Consider the following 21,200-nt stretch of genomic DNA (forward strand, 5'->3'; position numbering starts at 1 on the left):
CACTATAGTAGCCTGAAGCTTCAGCTGTTAATGAGACGTTCAGAAAGACAGACACACCACAGACACCATTTAAAGAGTACAGGAAAGACTAGGATTTGCCTCTGATGAGAGTAACTCTGCTTCATTACCCTCCTATACCCTCTGTTCTGTGTGGCTCTACTGTCTCTCCCTTCATCGCATCTTTTTCTTTCTCTCCCTCTCCCCTTTGGTTTGGCTCTTCTCTAAACTGCAGCCCCATCTCTCATCCCTCAGCTGTTTCTCTCTGTTTCCCAGGCTCACTCACTGTTTCTCTTTTCCTGCCTAATTCTTTGGATCTTTGTCAAATTTGGGGCATCAGCAGAAGAGCTCACACAGCCTTTAGCCTCATGGGCATTGCATGGCAGAGTCTGAATCTTGAATTTTTCACTGTCTGTCTGGCAAAGGATTTTTGTTAACCTGATTTTAGAGTTGGGAAATAAAAATATGCTAATGTGGTTACATCATCCAAAAGGTTCCTTGTGCCTCTAGTGGGCCAACTAATGGAGTTTACCAGAGTTTGGTGCAAAGAATTTAAATGGGAGCTTTGGAAAATCTGCTGCATCTACTACATGTGTTTGAAAGAGAGAGAGAAAGAGACACAGAGAGAGAGAGAGAGAGAGCAGGAGAAGTAAAAGAAAGAGATAAGAGGGTTGTGAAGGTCAAGTAAATGCCACCACTCAAGACAGGGCTAAAGAGCAAGTTTGTTGATCACATAGCAATGAAAGACTAAACCTCAGCAGGTGTACCCACATTCACACATCCGCTCTTCATTTATTTATTAAGTGCAGGAGCTTATATCTTATGTAAATGTGTGTGTTTATATGCGTTTGTGCCCTGGCCCATAGTGAGTGTGTGTCGTGGTTTGTGTGCATTTTCCCATCCAGACAGGAGTTTTAAAGGCTAATTCTATTTTTAGGGGGGAGGTTCATTGGCCTGTGTTAAAGCCCCAGTCAATCACAAGGCCACATATTGATCTCAAGGCTCCGTGATTTATCGCAGACTCCCCGAAGAACACATTTATGGTGTTTTTGCATGTGTGTACATGTGTGTTTCTGTGTCCACATACAGTTTCTGGGTTCTCACACACACACACAGACACACACAAACGCACGTCATCTGTCTCAGTGTTTTTACAGCCAGAGAAACAAGGCTCCCAGACTCACATTAACACCTTGATATATCACTGATCCTTCGCTCCCGACACGACTGGGAGAGAAGGTGACAGCTACTGTGCCCCTGCAGGCTGCTCATATCCCTGAGCAAATCCCCATTCAATTTCCATCTCACTCCAAAACAGAGATAGCTTGTTGTTTTATTTATTTCATGTATTTTTTTGTTGTTGTCCTTATTGCTCACCCGGCAGATTTTTACAGAAAAAGAATGTTCTTCAGTTGACTTCTAGCTGTTCGCAAATTGGCTTTGGTTTCCATTTTTCATTGTAAGGAAATGACAGGCTAATGAGTCACTGGGTGACAGTGTACCCACTGTTGTGTTTACAAACCGTCGGTGCTGTGTGTTGAGCGCCGAGAGAGAAAGTTAAAGCTTCTTTTAGTGGGCTACTGCACTTCATGTTTGAACAGAACTATAACAAAGTTGTCAAGCACTTCTTTTTACTGAGGCCGCGATTTTATTCGTCATTTTTATTTGAAAAAACAAAAACATAAGAAAGAAATGTCTTCAACAGCGTTATATAACAACTGTACAGAGATATAATACTCTAAAGAATAAGTTTGCCTTGTGAGTACAGTACACTGCCAATGTCAATGCAGTTGACAGTCGATAATTCTATGTACTGTATTTTATATTTTCAGATTTTCCTCCCAGCAGTCATTAATATGATCTCTGAGTATCTACACAACTTTTGTCAATATTTTTCTCTTTTCCCTCTTCAATCCTTCCCTGTGTTGTTCCTTGTTGTTAATCCTGGGCATGTGGCCAATATTTATCCATCCATATGGAGACACGCTCGTCTTCTCCCAACAACCTGTTCATCTCTGTTTCTGCCTTCCTGCTTCTCCTCTCCTCTGCTCTCCTCTCCTCTCCTCTCCTCTCCTCTCCTCTCCTCTCCTCTCCTCTCCTCTCCTCTCCTCTCCTCTCCTCTCCTCTCCTCTCCTCTCCTCTCCTCTCATTTCCCTTTGTCCTCTCCCTCCACTCTCTCCTCTTCTCCTCTGCCCCGGCAGACCTGACCCAGTGTCTCCATGACCAGGTCCTAAGTTATGTCCTCTGTCCCTACTTTCCCACCATAGCTCCCTCCTCCCCTGGTGTCGACTCCGCCCCTTTGCAGCGCACAGGAAGTCACGGCACGGCGACGGGAAACTACAGCCGAGGCGGGACCAACAACTATGCCACGGTGGGGCCCGGTTACACCTCAAGCGGAGGTGGCGGAGGCGGAGATGTGTATGGCTCAGACCCCTACGTGGCGGACCCTTACCGCACCCTGCAGTACTGCCCCTCGGTGGTGGAATCGCCCTACAGCAAATCTGGACCAGCCCTGCCGCCCGAAGGCAGCCTGCAGCGATCACCCTCCATCGACTCTATTCAGAAAGACCCAAGGTAGAGTGAAAGGCTTGTGGCTGTGTGAGTGTGTGTTCGTTTTTTTTATGGGATTCACTGGAAAACAAGGTGTGAAAAGTCATGAGACACGTTGTGTTAGGGCAAACGACATGCCATGAGCTAATGAGTGAGGGCAAAGACACACATACATTTACATGTATTACTAGATAGTGAAACATGAATTCCCACTAGGCTCACTACTATAGCATTGTCCCCAACCTACAATACATATGTGTAAAGGAAAAAAAAAAACAAGTCTAGAAGACAGTGTAACTCCAGTTGCTTCAGAAGCTCCATTTCACCTCCCTCTGTGTCAAGCTGTGTGTAAAAAGAGTCCTACTGGGCTGTGATCACTTCCATCCTCTTGTCTCCACAATTAAGCAAAGCTCACTCTCCCTCTTTATTTATATATATTTCACAGGACTCTTGATGTATAATTCCTTTAATTACAGAGCAGGAGGGACTGCGACGTGTGTGGATCAAGTCCCAGCAGCAGCTGTCAATCACAGGACAGGGAGATAGAGAGAGTGAGCAGGAGAGAAAGAGGGAGGTCGAGAGACACTGTGAGAGAGATGAAAGAGTAAGAGATGGAAGGTTTTAAAAAAAACAATGGCAAAGAAACAGAGAAAGAACAGCTGAGTGACATGCACAGTCAGATGAAAAATGTAAATGGACTGCACCGACAGGTATATACAGTAGTTCTTTCCTTTATTGACCACCAGTGCCACATTTACACACATACTCACACACACTTTAACATACTGACAAGACACAATCTCCTCACGATCCCTCAGTCCTGTGAGTGAGGCAGTGTTGGTTTATTACTGATGTGCTCGGATTGACAGACCCAAAACAGTCTTTCAGTCAAACACAAATTATCTCTAACGTCCCCTAATGTCAGTGAAAACATAATTTATAGGTTGGCTTAAATTTTGCAAGTGAGACAGAATTCCTAAAATGTATATTTTATCTGGTGAGTTATGACTGTGGAAAATAAACAGTGACTCAGAATTATGGAAGACCATGTCCTCCGGGGCCAGTGCAAATGTCTGCAGCTGACTGACTGACTGATAGGGTTGAGAGATCTGAGCTGTACCATAGGTCAGCCAAATGCCACATGATTAAGTTGGAGTTTTCCCATTGGCCGTTGCTCTCTCAGTGTTAGTTTACAAAGTTAACAGCCTGCTCGGTTGCCAACTTTGTGAATTTCTCCCTAGATTTAGAGTCTTAAGAGAAATTGCGACAAATCTAGGAGCAGATTGATCCAGACAGAACAAACTAACACGGATATTCTGCTGCTTCTAACTTGAGTCACTGAGTGATCATTTTACAAGTAAATACAGCCAAATTCACAGTCACAGTGACCATTTCATTGTTTATTTTATGCGTTTGGTGATTTTGTCAGATGGCGTCACAGTTATAAAATTAGGATTTTTAGCAGCTGGAGAGCAGCAGCTTGGAAATGGCTTGGAAGTTAATATGTAGCCTTAATGGGCCGTGTTTCAGACACTATTTCAAACTGGTGTCATCTGGCAGCAGAAACAGAAAAAGACATCAAATGAGAAACAGTTTTATTGGGAATGTAGCTGTATTGAATACTGTACTGTATATGTGAACACAGAGAATAGGAGAGAACAGGACACAATATCAGTTGTTTACAGCGGTTACACAAAAATGTTCATCCACATTCTCGATTTAACACGTTGACCACACACAGTCCAAACAAAATACAAGGCACTGACCTGATCTCATTCGTATTCATACCAGGTTTGGGAAGTCCTTGTTGGTTGTTGTCTGTTTCCTGCACTGTGTTGTGAACAAACAAAAAGTTTTTTCCTGAATTCAGCAAGAGGCAGTGCACTAATATATGTTCTGTTTTCTATAAGGTATATGCCAGTCAGTATTTGTGACATCGTCAGCACAGAACATCATAAACAGTTGCAACAGACAGAAATAAGTTTCTCAAAGAGACACAGCGACAAGAAGTAGAAGCACAGGTCACAAAGACGAGGAACAGTCTCAGGGTTTGTAGTAGCACACATACGCTTTTTTTTTCTTTCTTCTTTCTAACTTGTAAAACTGAGTCTCTGGAGAATGGGGTTTAGTTTTCTAAAACACTTACATAAATAAACTATGATATTTACACAAAATGATTATTATTGCCCCATTGGAGTCATTAACAAAGAGGTCACTTTGTTTGCTTTACTGCTACTGCTTCTAGCCTTATATAGTATGTGCATAAAAGCAAGAGTTGAATCTTGTTTTTTCTGCTTTTGCACTTTATTGTAGACATTAAATTGCAGCTTTTTTGTAATCGGTACCAAAATCTTGGGAGCTCTTTTGTGCGTTGAAAGCCCCTTGCAGAGTTCAGTAAAACCTTATTTAATTAAAAGTTAAGACTGCTTTAAGATTCATACTGGAGCTGGAGCCTGATAGTGTTACAAAGCTCCAGGCTCCAAACAAAGGCTGTAGGGATTTTTTGTGTTGAACAAGTAATGCAGGACTACAGGGAGCCAAAGTGCATGACAACTGACAAAAGAGTATGAATAGACTTCCATATCAACACAATCCCAGTACTGTATCCACATAAATATGACCACATAGTTTTTTACATTGTTTTGGAAGACATACATATTTCTATGTACATAAAAACATGTGATGTAGTGATGTGAGTTTGAAAGAGGCTCAGTCCAGGAATCAATTCATGTTCTGCTCCTGTTCCTTCTTACTATTCTGTCCATTCATAGTTTTTCAAGTTGTAAAGTCAGAAACCTTCATCTGCCAATTTTGTTTCTTCTTTACTGTCTTAATGTAACGTGTAATTAAATCCCTTAATTCAGATTTCCTAAAACTTGATAGGTCTGTGACCTGTTAATATCATTGAATTGTTACATTTGAAGTGTTACAATTTTCTTTGCCATGAGGTTAAATAGCCTCCTACTCAAACTTCACTCTCTCTCTTGCTGTAATTGGATCTAGCTGAGCTAACATGAAGTGCTAAATGAGTTAGCAGCTATTAGAGACAAGGAACACTCTGAGTGAGGGCAGAGGTTATGTCTCTGTGTGTTACTGTGTGTGTGGGGGAGCGTGCAGTATGTGCGTAGGAGGAGACTATGTATTTTTTAATATAATTCTTAAGCATATTATGTGCATAACCTGTGTGCATTACTGTATTATGTGCGTGCGGGTGTGCATGGCTGCCAGTTACACGGTTGGGGACCATTACAGTCGGAGAAGAGTGAGCGTGATAGAGCAGAGGTGAGGACAGTGACACAAAGAGAAAACTCAATAACCGCTAATGGATGGCAGTAAGAGAGAAGGGGAGAAAGAGAGGGAGATAAGACAGATAAGAGGGAGGGAGGAGGGGTGGAAGGAGGGACTGGTGAAGATGAGGCAGAGGAACACAGCGGAAGAGGAGGGGGAAGGAAAGAAAGGAGGCATGCAGGGAGAGGTGGGTGGGAAACACATGGAAACAGGAGGCGAATTTGGTAGAAAGTGGGAAAATGGAGGGAGGTAAATAATAGAAGAAAGAAGATGAAGCAGAAGCCTGGCAGAGGTTAAGACGTAATGTAGTAGAGTCAGAGCGTTGGCCTTAATTGTTTTGCGTGTGTGCTTTCCTTAAAGCTTTCTCTTCCTCGCCCCCACTGTGTTTACCGCTCAAATTGAATATTAAAAACAATGTAGGGAGCACGATGAATATGAAGATGTTGAGCACAGACCTACGGAGACAATAAAGGAGGGGGCGGTAAGAAGAGAAGGCAAAGAGACATTTTTGAAGGGAATAAGAGAGACATACCTTGAGAGAACACAAAGAATGAAGATGAAAAAAGAAGGGAGGGACTGACGGTAAACAGAGTGCGTATGTGTAAGTAAGAACTGGAGGAAAGACAGAAATGAACATTGGCTCAGGGAGGATGGGAGTCAGGGACCAAGGAGAGGAGTATCAGTGGTTATTGTTAGAAAAGCTTATAGTAGGCAACCGACACCATACAGGGGAGTAGTGATGAATGTGGAGACTTGTAGAAATGAGGATTGACAAGAAGAAAAAGGAGGAAAAGTTGTAACATTGTGATCAAAAACCAGACTGCAGTATTGTCTCAGCTGTGGGGGTGTGTGCTTGACTTACTGTATCTCACCACTCAATCAGCCTGAAACAGAGACACAGCACTTAACTCCAGATAAGATAAATCAAACTCCCATCATTTACTTTTATTCCCCCCCTCCTATTGCACATTTATCCACCCAACAATAGTTGTTATATGTTTGATGTAAAACTCAGATTCTGATTGAGTGAAGATTGCTACCAGCACAAAGACCTGATATTTCAAACAAACCGTGATCCGGATTTTAGTGCAACAACAACATTGTATAAGCAATGGTAAAAGAAATACACCCTGTGCCTCCATTATTTGCTAGATACAATAGAGCTGCTGACATGAAATTGCTATTTACAGTAACCTGATATGATGTGATACGGTGTGACATGTCATTGTCAGCGCTCGCTATTTATCGTCCGTGTTTGTTGGCTCACGGCCTGAGCACAGCGCTCTATTTATGGCAAATCTGTAACGGTCAGTGGTGACTCTGTGCATGTCTGTGAATTGGTACAGTGTGCACGTGTGAGTAAGTGTGTTCAGGGACGGAAACTGTGTGTGTATATGCATGCGTGTGAGTGAGTGTCTGAGGTGCATAGGGCTGATGCAATGCATTCCCATATGTTGCACGGTTTAAAGCACAATGACATGTGATTTAGTGTGTGTGTGTGTGCGCATGAAATGGAGAGTGAGACAGATATTATTAGATTACTCTTGCTGCGAGTTGGTCAGTGGTGTTTTGGGTTAGAGAGAAACAGAGCTGTTGTATTCCCTTCGTGTATGTATAACTCCACCAACAGGATACCTGCTTTGGATGGAAATTGAGGCAGCCTACGTGTTTGTGCATGTGTGTGTGTATGTGTGTGTGAATGTGTGGCAGGACTTGACAATAGGATTATATTCAGTCTGGGGATCCAATACTCACTTAAGCGAAAGTAAGACCCACTCACATCCACAGTATCCAGTTTACTGCGTGATACATCTGGGAATTTCTGTTGTGTAAACTGGAAACAGATTATGTTTACTTGAAGTAGATCTCTGCTGTGGCCATCGGGCAAGTCCAGTGCTCTGAATTTAATACAGCACTCTCCATTTTCAAAACTGTTCTTGCAGTTATATTGCATATAACCATTGGTTCTCTAGACACTGTTGCTAGATTACTCCCCCGCTGATTATATGTGAGAAAACAAAACCTGCAACCTAATGGCAGCACCTGTGCTTTTGCTTTTGCTTTTGGCGGTAACCCAACATATACAATTCAGTCAGAGACACCTGCACAAAGTTGGATGTGGTAGAAAGCTCTGCTGTTCGAGGGAGCTGTCAACAAATATGAGCAGTGCCAAGGATTGTACTGACAAGCCCAAACTAGCAATAATAAACATACGTGAACTTAAATTTTCAAATCCTGCCTATTGAAGAAGTGCAACAAACTGTACTGTCTTTGGCATTAGCATTATCAGCAACAGTGATAATTGTCGGACTATAATGTCCATGCTGTACACCTGCAGTAAGATGATTTAGTGTTACCAGATAATCACAGGCAGGTTTTGCGAAGCATAGTTAAGTGAACACACCTGATGCCAGTCCACTAATACATTTGTGCCTGCAGTGCTATTTCCTGAATTTTTCTTTTTATTTGCTTGGATGAAATTTAAAGTTTCAACATACGTTTAATATTTAGGCACTAAGAGTAAAGTGAAGATGCATTCAAAAATAACTTAATAAAGTTTTATATATTCAGTCTATGAATTTTTTCAAGGCGTCTGGTCGGCAGGTTGTTATTAACATCTCTGAGAGTTTTCCACAGTAGTCCACTGGATTAAGACTGTCTCGGTTGTTTCTTTCTCAGTAATCCAGACTGACTTGATAATATTGATACCACGGCTCTGTAAGAAACATACCATCTGTTGTAGGGCTTGTTGTTCCTAAAAATAGATCTTGAAGTTCTGTATGACTTTGGGTTTATGTTTGGGGTCATTGTCATGCTGTCTAAGTGACTAAAAGTTTTCCACAGTACTGTTTGCCAGACTGCACACAGTCATGGTCAATGAGCTGAGCCGTTTCATGTATCACTGAACCTGTGGAATGAGTAGTCTAATGATCAGTGGCCAGAAAAATAAAGGAAATTGAAAAATAAGCATTTTTTTATGATTTCATATGCTGCTTGATATAATAAAAAAATGATAAAATATGTTGTTGTAAAAGTGGAAAGTGTTCAGTTGGCTTGAAACAGATGAAGAGACAGGATGAGATGCTTCAGCACCACGGACAGAGACAGAGAGTACATTGGGATCGAAAGTTTTAGCACCATGGAGAGAGACAAAGCGCTTGTGAGACTGTTGTTACTGCTGCAAAATAACTGCTGGTACCACTTGTTCTTGTTCTACTGCTGCATACACAGCTGCTGTACTCACGTAATGCAGCCTTTGTTACAGAACAGTACCAGGGCAACAGGCATGCAGCAAAATGGATCAATCAAAAACCTTATCATTAATCATAAATTAGAAGTAAAATGTAACACATTATATATTATATATTATAAGATGTGTTAAATACAAACTACCTACTCTGTCTGTTTTTAATGCCATTCACAGTAGACCCATGTTCTAGCCACAAAGGCTTTTGCAATTCCAGATGATTTGTCAAGACCCCATATTACACATTGCAACAGGTAATAACTGAAACTCCTGTGAGTGTGTTAAATTATATTTAAAGGAGGTGTTTGAAAGTGTTGCTACTGCTACATACAGTAGTGTTAGAATGTGTCTTTCATGCTTTTCTTGTATTCTAGTTAGCACACTAACCAGCTCGTCACCCTGTGGATGTAGTGCCACAGGGCGTATTATAACTCTAGTCTCTAGCTCAGCAGAATTAGAACAATTAAGCAAACAGCCCTTTAAAAAACAACTATTTATTTCTACAATTTAGCTGCCTTCTCTCAATAGTGAATCTGTGAAGACAATAAACCTCCCATGTCATTGAAATTTTTTTTGAATTATTCTTAAATGGTCCATTTTATATGAATCTTTCATTGACAGAAAAGATAGAGAATTTAATGAAGGATAGACTAGGGAAGCGTTTGTGATGTTTTCTTTCTGCACTCTGCTTTTAGAGGATAGCAGAAATGAAACACATGCTTAACCTCACCATGAACGACTGCTTGACTAAAAGAGAGCAAGACAGAAAGGACGAAAGCCTGTCAGTACCTTTTTGTCCTTTGTTAATAATCTGTGTTCTGCATCAGGTGTAGAAAAAGTTAAGAGAAAAAATGAAATGGCATTGAGAGAAGACAAAATACAGGTTGGTAAATGGGTGACTCAGGGGGACGGAGCAAGAGAGGGAGGACAATAAGGGTGTGAGAGACACAGTCATAGGGTGAGCAAGGGATTTAAAGAAAGAAAGATAGAGGCAGGAAGGAAGAGAGAGAGAGAAAGACAGAGGAGAGAGGACACACTCTATTGGCTCTCAGCACGGCCCAGGGGTAATTTCCTCTCCGCATGAGAAATGCATGCTGGGATATGGAATCACCTCCAAGGGAGGGTAATGATGCATTGCCAGAGCCTTGGCCCCTGAGGCACAGTGTGTGTGTGTATGCGTGTGTGTTTACTTGTGTGTGTGCGTGCGTGTGCGTGCGTGCGTGCGTGTACGCATCTGTGCCCTGGCCATCATCCCTGCCTGTTCTGGGTAAATTGCCCATTGTAGTTATTTTCCTTTTCTGAGGTGGCCTATCTGTTTGTGCACGTGTGTATGTGTGTGTGACCTTGGAATGATAACAGCACTCATCTGCTTTCTTCTCTGCTGTGGTGAGCTTCACCCTAAATCTGAGGCCACGGAGATAAAAGGATAGACCAAAGAGAGACAGACGGACAGATAAACGTGAATGAGGTGGCCACTGGGTGGTCACACAGAGGTGCGTTTATACAGATGTTAACATTGAAGCATTTAGGCCCAGTTAAATGGAAAAAACTAACGTAGATAAGATTCACATATACACAAAACTTGAGGCTAAGGCATAAAATGGGATGCATAATATTTGGCTGTGAAGCAGGGAGAGTGGATCACAGAACCCGATTGTGGATTTAATTGCTGTCTTCACCGTTTCAGCGGCAGAACCATGTCTTCTCATTATGTGTATGTGTGTGTGCTTGCACATGGGTGTGTGATGTCAATAATGAATTTGTCATGTTCTTTTGATCCAATCATGGCGTTATTGTTTTTCATGGTAATTACCGCCACTAGCATTTCTTTGATTAACATCCATAAAATCTTTTACACACACGCACACACAAACACACAGGCACATGCAAATGCCTCTATTCAGCATGCCAACCTTATCTATCGGGTAGGGGAAAAAGGTTAATATATGATGTTTGAGCTGCCTCATACTTAACAAAAGTATGATAATAGATGCTCTCCTTCCCTCCTCCTCCCACCGCCCCTCTGCCTCTCCGTCTCCTGACACTGGCGGCATTTCAGAGGGATTATGGGAAAATGTCACACCAGCAAAATTACTGTATATCCTCTATCCTTTCCAAGCCTTGCTTCACCTCTCCTCTCCTCTAGCTCATATTTGACAGCACAGCCTAACTATACTCCATCAACAGACCTAAGCACATAAAGAACCGTAAATGTAACTTTTGAAAAAGTTTGCTGGACTCATAATCTTCTCCTTTATACTTAATGAAATTGTCTCGAAAAAAAATGTTTTTATTTATTTCTCCTATGCATTTCAACAGAACAAATAATCCTTAGAGTACCTTATGTATTTTTTAAAGTAAGTGATACCTTTTATTTCTATTGAGGAATACTGCATCATTTCTGTTAGGCAGACAATAATCTTATTGATTAGTAAGCTCCCTCTTTTATCAAAGCCGTATTATTTTTTGGACCAAATATGTTTCTCAGAGCCCTTTCTGTGTTATAATGAGCTCTGACTGTGAGTATAGAGTGCATTTTACTTGAATGCGAGCAGAATTCAGTTAAAGTTATAGCTCTAGTTATGTGTAGTGCAGTTCAGTGCTATCAATATAACTAGCCTCATGAGACAGTACTGGGATTTATTTATTTATTTTTCACTTGGACCTCAGCGCAGTCTTGCATGAACTCAGTGTTATTGACTTTACACTCAGATGAATGTATCTCTCCTTTAATTACCTTTTTGGCTTGACCTCAACAACCGCAGCACCATCCCTATAAACACAAACGTCTGTGACTGAAAGACTGACTGACTGGTTGTGTCATACTGTTTTTCAGCTAATTACTACACTAGGCATGAAGGTATACCATTGGCTAGTCCTAACCCTAACCTGCTGCTCGTTTCCCTCCATTGGCTGTCGCTTTTATAACATGAATTGGCACAAACACTTCCTATAAAGGCACCGAGTAGGGTGCTATACGTAGTTCATGCCAATTTAGCACATTTGTCACTTGATTTATAGCGCCTTTTTCCTATTAGTTCCCACTGAAGTGAGCTCCCAGTACCCTGCAAGTGAGAGGGACACCCCTCCCTAGTCTGCTCTGTTCAGTTAATGGCAAAGAGGTGGAGCAGCAGTTTGTTAATGGGCCACGTTTCAGTGACTATTTCATCCCTTGTTCTGTTGTCTGGCACTAGAAGCAGAGCAATGTAAATGAGATCAGCTTTAATGGGGATTTGGCTGCATTAAAATGTGTATGTGAGCACAAAGAGTAGGAGAGAAGCAGATAAAGATCTGAAACCAGCTGACAACTGGGACAATGAAGATATGTCAGTTGTTGACACACCAGTTTTCAACTCTGTCCCCAATCACTGACCATATGTGGCCCAGCCATACGCTGGATTTTGACCCAGTCTTGTTCATTAACATTCACCACAGACATTCATTTCAAGTGACATTCTTCCCTGCTTCAGCTGCTTGTATCTTCTGCACAATCTTCCATGGGTTTGTGGATGTTAAGGTCAGTGAGATGCACTGTTCTCACGCTGTAGAGGGACCTTGACCTTTCAGCTGAGCTGCTTGCAAGAAATCATGTGTCGAGTGCTTGTTATTGGACCCAGTGGGATTCAGTAATGAACACAGAACTAAAATAAAGCTGAAGCTGGGAGAACAGAGGTAAAGGAGGTATGAATAAGACAGAAAGAGGGAAATAGACAATACAAGGGTAAACCTGTTGTAGAAAGTGTAAGAAAAGGCCCAGGGTTGTTTTTGCTTGTTGTGCTCATTTGAAATTGTAAGTAAAGTTGTAAAATGCGGATAGCAACATTATGATCAAAATCATAACAGTAATTTCTTGTGACATGTGGTCAGATTCAGCCATCATGCTGCCCTGTGCTATAACATGCTGTGTGCATGTTTTAGTTACCTCATATTAGACCGTTACTAAAATAAAAACCACCTCTGGACTTAATCCAATTCTCTCTCCTTCTCTTGTTAATCAAAGGAGACTGGCTCACAGGTGTGCTACCAACACACAGAAGATAAAGATACCAAAGCAGCAGCTAACTGGGCAAAAGGAGATTTGAAAGAAACAGTTTTCTAATATTGTCGATTTAACCTTCTTGTGTCATTGAAAGTTGCTGCTCTCAATGATATTGAACGACTTCTTGGCTGAGAGAGAAGATTTCTTGCACAACATTTTGACACACATCTCATTTGAATACTCCCCTCTGAAAAGCTCCTCAGAAAAAGCAAAGCCAATGTCAATATTATACCAGAAGAGAGAGAGGCAGAAAACACATATTGCAAGAAGTTGAACAAACTCTGCGTATGAGCTGTCAAACTCGCAGGATCACAGGAGCATGAAACTAAATACAGGTCAGCTGTATGGGGCCGTATTGTAGGAAGCCCAGGAGCAGGCGTGTGACTGGGAGGTCAGTGCTTCAATCCCCCAGACTGTCAGGATGAATCTGGATGAGGAGGTAAAACAGTTCTCCCCACCACCCACCACTTAAATGCCCTTAAGCCAGGCCCTTGACCTCTCAACGGTTTCAGTGGAAACTGATCTGTCTCTCCACCAGATTGGACTGTGTAGCTACACTGCAACATGCTAACTGAAACTACCCCAGGTAAATGAAACAAACATAAATACATTGAGGAGAGAGTGCTGATGGTAGCTATTGTCAAGAAGCCCTACAGTACTGTACATCAGTTATTTACTGTGTGGAGAAACTCTTCTATCTACCATGTAAAAATAGGTTTTTGGTTGTCTCATTATGATTTATTTTATTATTTATTTCCATCCTTGGAAACTTTTGATCAGAGACTCTCCGCTTGTTATCTGCAGAGTCAATCCACTGAGTCATGATAAAATTAGTCAGACGCATTCCAGCAGTGCTGATTCAATTTAGAAACACTTCTCCATCACGCATCCATCTCTCCATCTAGCTCTCCATCTCTACATCACACTTCTGCAGGTGCACTTGGCTCGACCATGATGATAGGCTGGTAAGTGGAGGCATCCCCTCCCTGCACATCAAGTGTTTTCTCCCTCATGCAGTAAACACACAGTTCCTATTCTGACACCCACCCTGCTGGTCTTTGTCTATTAAACATGCTTGCCTTCTTTTTTTTCTATTTTAATCCCTTCCACACTCTCTCTCTCTCTCTGGTTCTGTCTCTTTTCCCTGTTATCAAACTTCCTCCCTCTTCCTCTCTGCAGGGGTGTGAGGTGGCGCCTCAGACTCTGCACACCACGCTGACAATAGTGTCATATTTGAATCTGAGTGTGCATCTCTGTCCACAACACGCATGTTTGTGTGTGTGTGTGTGTGTGCGTGTGCTTTGACCGTGACTCAAGTGAAACAGAAATCTTGAGTAGAGTGACGGGAGGAAGAGATAGAGCGAAAAAAAATAGAGAAGGAATCTAGGAGAGACAATTAGGAGGAGAGAGGGATCATGGTGAATTGAGAAATAGATGCAGGGCTTGCTGTCGTATGAGTCACTGCACAAGGTTGGTGGTGTTGTCTTACCCCTCCTAGTGAAGGTGTGTGTGTTTGGTGCAGGCCATGGCACTCGCTGCGGTGTGGATTCATGCATGATTGTGTTTGCTTTTTCCCCTGTGTACATTTTGTACCTTTTGTGTATTTGCCTCAATCACTTCACTGGTTTTTGTACTCTTGAAATTCCATCTGCCAGTGCCAAGGCATGAATCTCGTGAAATGCAAACCGTATATTTGCATCAGGATGAATCAATATTATGTACAAATTCTCCAGAGAAAGAAGAGGAACTAATTCAGTTGCTATGTACATACAACATTTACCACAGATATTTGACACATACATACAAACCACGATAAAGGAGTCCTTAGTGAAAATACATTTTTGGCCACTTCCAGCTCCTTCGTTTTAGAGCTTTCACAGTAATCCTAAGAATTACAAACTGAACTGAACCAGGACACATAGTTGTAGTAGAAATTGTGACTGGATTGTGTTTTAATGTCAACGCAATGGAAATGTATGTCAAAATTATGCATTCATCATGTTTCAGATTCCAGACACAACTTGGTTATTTGCATTTGACCAAAGCCACAGTCTTATCCTTACCTTAATGAAAGTGAAATTCTACCTGTCAGGCCTTTGGATGTTAACTTCAGTTATGTGCTTTGTACACCTGCCATCCACACCAACCACTCCCTGGTGACTCTGCTGTTAATACAGTCCATGTATATCTTATTGATTCTTAAAAAAAGAAAGCATTGCCTGTGAACATAATCCAGCCAGAGAATTATGTTTCCTACAGTTTTGTGTTCGGGTTGGGTTGTGTAGAAATGTCATTCCTAGGACACAGGGTTTATCAGAGTTGTATTGCTCAAGGTGGAAAATAATTTAACTTTTATTCCATCATGTTTTTGTTTTTTGACTTTTGTGCTTGCAATCATTTTGCAAGGATGGATGAACATAGAAAATAAACGTTTTCTCACACAATTACGCTACTTAAGAGAATGCAGCCATCTGTATCATTGAATTGTTACCCAGTGAATATCAGGCAGCAAGACAACTGAAATCGCAACTCAAACTGAATAAAAGGGCAGAAAATAAAGGATCTTAGTTGTCAAATAGATTCCTCTTTTATTGTTTACATATTGCTGTCAGATTTCTAATTTTATTTTATGATAATATTAGCAAAAACATTTAAATGCAGCTGGCCGTTTTTATGAGAGCGCATTACCTGTTACTGTGTTAGAGATATTACACTCACATATGAACATCCACATAATAGGCAGCAGTATCACAATCACATCATCATTATGACAGTAATCCCTCCATTTTCAGCTGTTACCGTGCACCGTGATGTCCTGCACACCGCAGTGCTTGTCAAGAAATAGCACTCAATTGTCTTAATAATTCATTTTACATCATGTTTTGTTGTTTAATCCATATTTTATAACTACCACCTTCTTACTCATTGTGTCATCATCTCCATAGTCGTTATAGGCAGCAGTATCTTTGTGTTGTCTTGCACAGATTTTAGCAAATGCAGTACTGCCCCTGTTTCTCTGTGCTGTCTTATTGCCCAGTGTGAACTAATGAGAATAGCAGGTGCATAAGCTAATCACTGGTTTATTAGTTTTCCCTTCCCTCTTGTGTTACCTTGCTGATTGCACTATGCAACATGCTGCACACAAGGTAATATTGAAATATTAATATACACACACACAAACTCACACAGGGCCCAAGGAGAGTTTTGTCACCTCAAGGTGAACTGTATGTTTAAAATTACCCTGTAATGCCGGGGCAGAGGCAAATCACAATGAATTATGGAGGGATATTCAGTTCATAAGAGCTGCACAACTACCTGTTCCTTACACTATAATACACTTTGACTTTGACAATGTAACAGCTTGATAATTATTAAAATATAAATGGCTCCTGAACCCTTAATTCTTATAGATTACTCAGCTACCCCACTGAGTCAGGCCCCCAAACTAGAGTCTCTTGTGAAGTGACTTTGTCTGTGCTGAGTAAAAACCCCTTTAGAAAAGCGCATATGCATGACAACATCTTGGTATCAGTGGGAGGCTTTTTAGGAATCTGTGCCCAGTGGCTGCTCATTTTATGGTCCACTGACACTCAGAGACAAATGCACTGTCAAACACTTTGCGGTGATTACATTTTTGGTATTTAGTGTTTGATCTGCATGTGGTCTTTACAGCACATCCATAAAATAGACTGACCGTGCACTAACAAATGTTCAGACATGGAGCAGAAGAATTTCAACAAAGCCCAGTAACTGGGCAATGAACGTAAAATGAAATCTGTTCCTGAAAGTTTTCAGTGGAAATCCTGGCTTCTACTGTGTGTCACACAGTCACACACATAGTATATACTTTCAGACATTCTGTCATTCTGTTGTTGTTTTTTTAGCTAAATACCAGTTTCTGGCAAACTCTTTGGAAGGAAACTCTCAGGTGTGTGTTGGACAAAAAGGAAAATAATCAAGACAGAGGAAGGCAGTTCTCTGACCTTTTTAAGAATGTCTGGCCCTGTAATGTGAATCTGACAGTTGATCAATGCATTACACGCATGTGCAAATGCATCCGCCCACACACCCACGCATACTGTACACACACACACACACACACACACACACACACACACACATACGTAGTGCTAATATCCAACTTGACCTTATCAGTGTGAGATTCACATGGCAGAATAATTTGCGGTTACATGATGTACATTGGCTCACAAACTGACAGTGTGGCACCCTCATTAGGGGTGAGGCATGAAGGTGCATTTGGTGCTCACATGATGTGACCATACCTGCACGCATGCATGCATAGGCCAGCATTACCATGGTAAAAATAGCTCACCTTTCCTGTATGTCATCTTGAGGCTAGAGCAGCCTCATTGATATGATTCTCACACACACACAGACACACACATGCATACATAGGCTAGCATCCTCATTAGCATCATCATGGTAAAAATAGCTCACCTTTCTTGTTTGTCATTTAGAGGCCGGAGCAGACTCATTGACATGATTACATCTCAGATTGCAAATCAAGAGACAATGGGGCCGTAATTTTTCAGCAAGCGCTCCTTCATCCAGCATCTTAATCATCTGCCTGCACTTTGATTGACTGAGTGTAGTGCATGTGGATTTGATTGGTCAATTTGTTCACTTGTGTTGCAACGTGGCTAAAGTTGGAGTGGTTCTTCTCAATCGTATCGGACATCGTTGACGGGCGCTCCGCTGATGGAGGGTCACTGATGTCATGACTGTTTGTCGCGCGTGAAGCAGAAACCAGAGTTGTCTTTCATTTCATGTGCTGCTTTTCCCTGATGTGGATTTGGATGGTGGATAAAAATAGAAAAATAATGAAAACCATTTTAATCAGCCCTCATATCCTCTTGTATCCAGGCAGTAATACTAAACCATAGCTTTGCCTACTACCTTGAACAAGGTTAGAGAACACTCTTCATTCGTGGTGAAAGCAGCAACATGATAAAAGCCCATTGCACAACACTGCACCTTTTACTACAACCACACAAATATTCAGATAGATGGTGCGAGGGCAGCAGATAATTCCTTATTCCTGCTTTGGATACAGTCACATACACAGCTCAGTCTTAATGATGGTGGTGTGTGATACATTGTAATGGTCCAGGTCACCTCAGTTTCTATTGGCCCATCTAATGAATGTTTGACTGAGTGTATGTTTCACTGGTTTATTGTTTGGCTATGTAAACATCCAGTAATTGCACTGTGTGACGGGGGAATTGTGCCACCGGGCTGAAAATTACTGATCAGCAAGTATGGGATAATAGCTGTGTGAATATGTGCGTATTTTTGACTCTTTGTAGATATGGACGTGTTTGTTTGTGTATCTTCAGTGTATATGCGGCATGCAAGGGTGTGCGCTTACGTGGGTGTGTTTGTGTTTATCGGATGTTTATGCCTGTGCTTAACCGCAGTGCGTGTGTATATTCAGTCCGCTGTGCACGTGCATGTCTGCGTGCCCTTCACTGGGTGTGTGTTCCAATGAACACCTGTCTGTCAGCTTAATACCGTATTCAATTAGCTCTCCAATTTTGTGTGTTCAGCTAATTGCAAGGACTAGCGCCAGCGTTTGTGTTTCCCTTACCCTGGCAAATCGCTCCATGCTCCTGCACACCAATGTTCCCCATCACTAGCCCCACCCATGCCAGCCGTACACACACCTACATACACACACACTTACAAAAGTCATTTTCTAAGTAGACACACTTATCCAGAGCTAATTGTTTAAAGGGCAAATAGTAGATAGGACCGGTGCTCATACAAGGCTGTAAATTGATGCTGTATGTGAGCAGTAGAACAGATCAATGGAGAGTGATACAGTGAACACTAGAACATAAAAATCTAAATATCCCCTTCTCACAGTGTTTGACACTTTTTACATAATTATTCCTCCAAGATAACTCATGACTCAGCTTGATTAGATCTTCATTAAATAAATTTCTACCTCTTTTTTTTTTAAATAAATTGAACAAGAATACATTACAGTATGCTTTAATGATACCACTAAGATGCTGTATACTGTTTTATATAAGCTATTATCAGGACATAAACTCACTTTATATTAGAGTTGCTCAAGTTCTTTTAAAACCCACCAATGACATACAGTACATTTCATCACTCGCTCTTTTCCCTCCTTCATCTGTCTGTGTTCCATTCAGTCTAAGTCAGTCTCATTCATTCAACACCTCTCATTCTTCTCACTCAGTCCTTTGTTCATTTTTATTCAACCTCCTGAGCCCCCTATTCCCAGCTGGAAGATGCCATAGAGAAAGCTTATTGATTTTTTTTCTTACTATGTGTGCTTCTTGTAAAAGCCTCTGGATGGAAAAAGTTCAGACTCATCCAAGAAAAAGAGGCAGCGCATGAGTGAAAATCAAGGATGGTGGTATATGAAAACAAAGGAGGAGGAGAAGAGGGAGACGGTCATATGTGGGCTCTCGTACTGATGTGATGAGCTTGAGAGGAGAGGCGATCTTCACTTCCTCTGTTTATTCCATTCATCATTTCTCCCCTTTGCAGCCTCTGCAACACATTCTGTTGCTTTTATTCATGGCTCTTGTTTCTCCTCTCAGAGTCATTTCCATTTACCCATCATCAGTAAATAGGGAGCAGTGGGTAAGGAGCAGGAGAATGGGTACAGAAAATGAGGTGTTTTCATTGCAGACACTGCAGTTTCTTTTCTTTTTTTTCCTTCTTGAACGTTGTTTATTTCTGGATGGGTTTCATCCCTGGCTCCATCCAACCATCTCTATCTCTCCATTTGTCTGCTATGCCATTGCAAGCATCACCGTCTCTCTTTCTCCACCTTTCATTGATCCCTCTTACTCCAGCTGAGATTTGTAAGTTCTTTCAGCCGCAACAGAGCTCCACACAGAAAAAATCTTTAGCAGAAGGGGGAGAGCATGTGCAAAACATGCAATAATGCTTAAGGTCTCAAGGACCAAATCACAGAAAATCCATTGTGGTAGACATTAAATGCTGCAGCCATTTGTCAAAATTTGTCAACCATTCCTAATCAGGTTGATTTGAATAAAATCTTTATGTGCTCTCGAATTAAAAATGCTGTCACTGGGTGATAAATAGTCAGTAAATAGTGTGGGGGGGGTTCATTCCTACTTAAGAATTAAAAAACAATTTGTGATTCGTCTAACTCTTGGCCCAGCTATGGTTCTGCTTTTGGTACTGAGATTACTTTAAAGTTGGACAGCGATCATGATCTTAGTTAAATATTGAACAGTTTGACCTCAGACATGAGATGGGACATTTTTAGATTAATCTTTGTCCTTGACAGGAGAAAATAAGTTAAGATACATCAGAGATCCTTGTCTACCAGCAGTAATCCTCTGCACTTGAGAGGAATCCTATTGCCCTGGCTGTGTGCCCAGGAGCAGCTTAAACTTTCTGTCAAGTATTTGTCAGCAGAGCACATCAACAGTGTCGACTACTTTCCAGGATAACATCTTAATTAAGTTGCTTCTAATTAGGGAGACCCAGCACAGCACTTCAAAGCGGTTTGTGCATCTTTACCTGTATTTTTTACTGGCTGCTCTTTATTGGAGGAATTTCTGAAGTTTCTACCGTACTTTGTATTAAATTACACACATGTGTGTTAACAGATGGGATAGGAATTCATGTATAAACAGAGCAGAGCACCCACCCTACAGTACTATAAAAAGTACAAGATTTAATCGCATTCAAATTGTTCTCAGACCATACTGTATACCAAAGCTACTGCACATTTTTTCCATTCCCTTAGTTTATTGCATAGAGGCGTGATAGAGAAGGTAGAGGATGCACATTGTGAGAGATGAAAAGAGAGGATAATGAAAGAGGTTATAAAAATGATTTTAATAAACAATATTTGAGTACAAGCAAATAATTTGGTATTGTATCAAAGTCCACCACTTGTTGCTAGGACACCTCCAAACAACTTGGTATGTTTGGAAAACTTTTTTTTATTATTATTTGATGTTTTGATATCCAAGACACATGACATACGATGTCTGTGGAGATATCACTGAATGAAGCCATGTACATTAGTTTATTAAAGCAGAA

General features: G+C 41.2%; 1 protein-coding gene across 4 annotated transcripts in view; it reads left to right on the top strand.

Moving 5' to 3' along the window:
- The window catches only part of ctnnd2a (catenin (cadherin-associated protein), delta 2a), a 247,828-nt gene that overhangs the window by 142,005 nt on the left and 84,623 nt on the right, over nucleotides 1-21,200 (top strand). For 3 of the 4 annotated variants that reach the window (XM_085762953.1, XM_085762950.1, XM_085762952.1), the window contains exon 12: nucleotides 2,199-2,571. In XM_085762953.1, the coding sequence (XP_085619079.1) occupies nucleotides 2,199-2,571 (373 nt within the window). The remainder of the gene's footprint in view (nucleotides 1-2,198; nucleotides 2,572-21,200) is intronic. The other variant, XM_085762951.1, reaches the window with a different exon arrangement.

The sequence above is a fragment of the Trachurus japonicus genome, chromosome 20, assembly GCF_045865225.1.
Source record: "Trachurus japonicus isolate A0001 chromosome 20, Traja_1.0".
Classification (NCBI taxonomy): domain Eukaryota; kingdom Metazoa; phylum Chordata; class Actinopteri; order Carangiformes; family Carangidae; genus Trachurus; species Trachurus japonicus.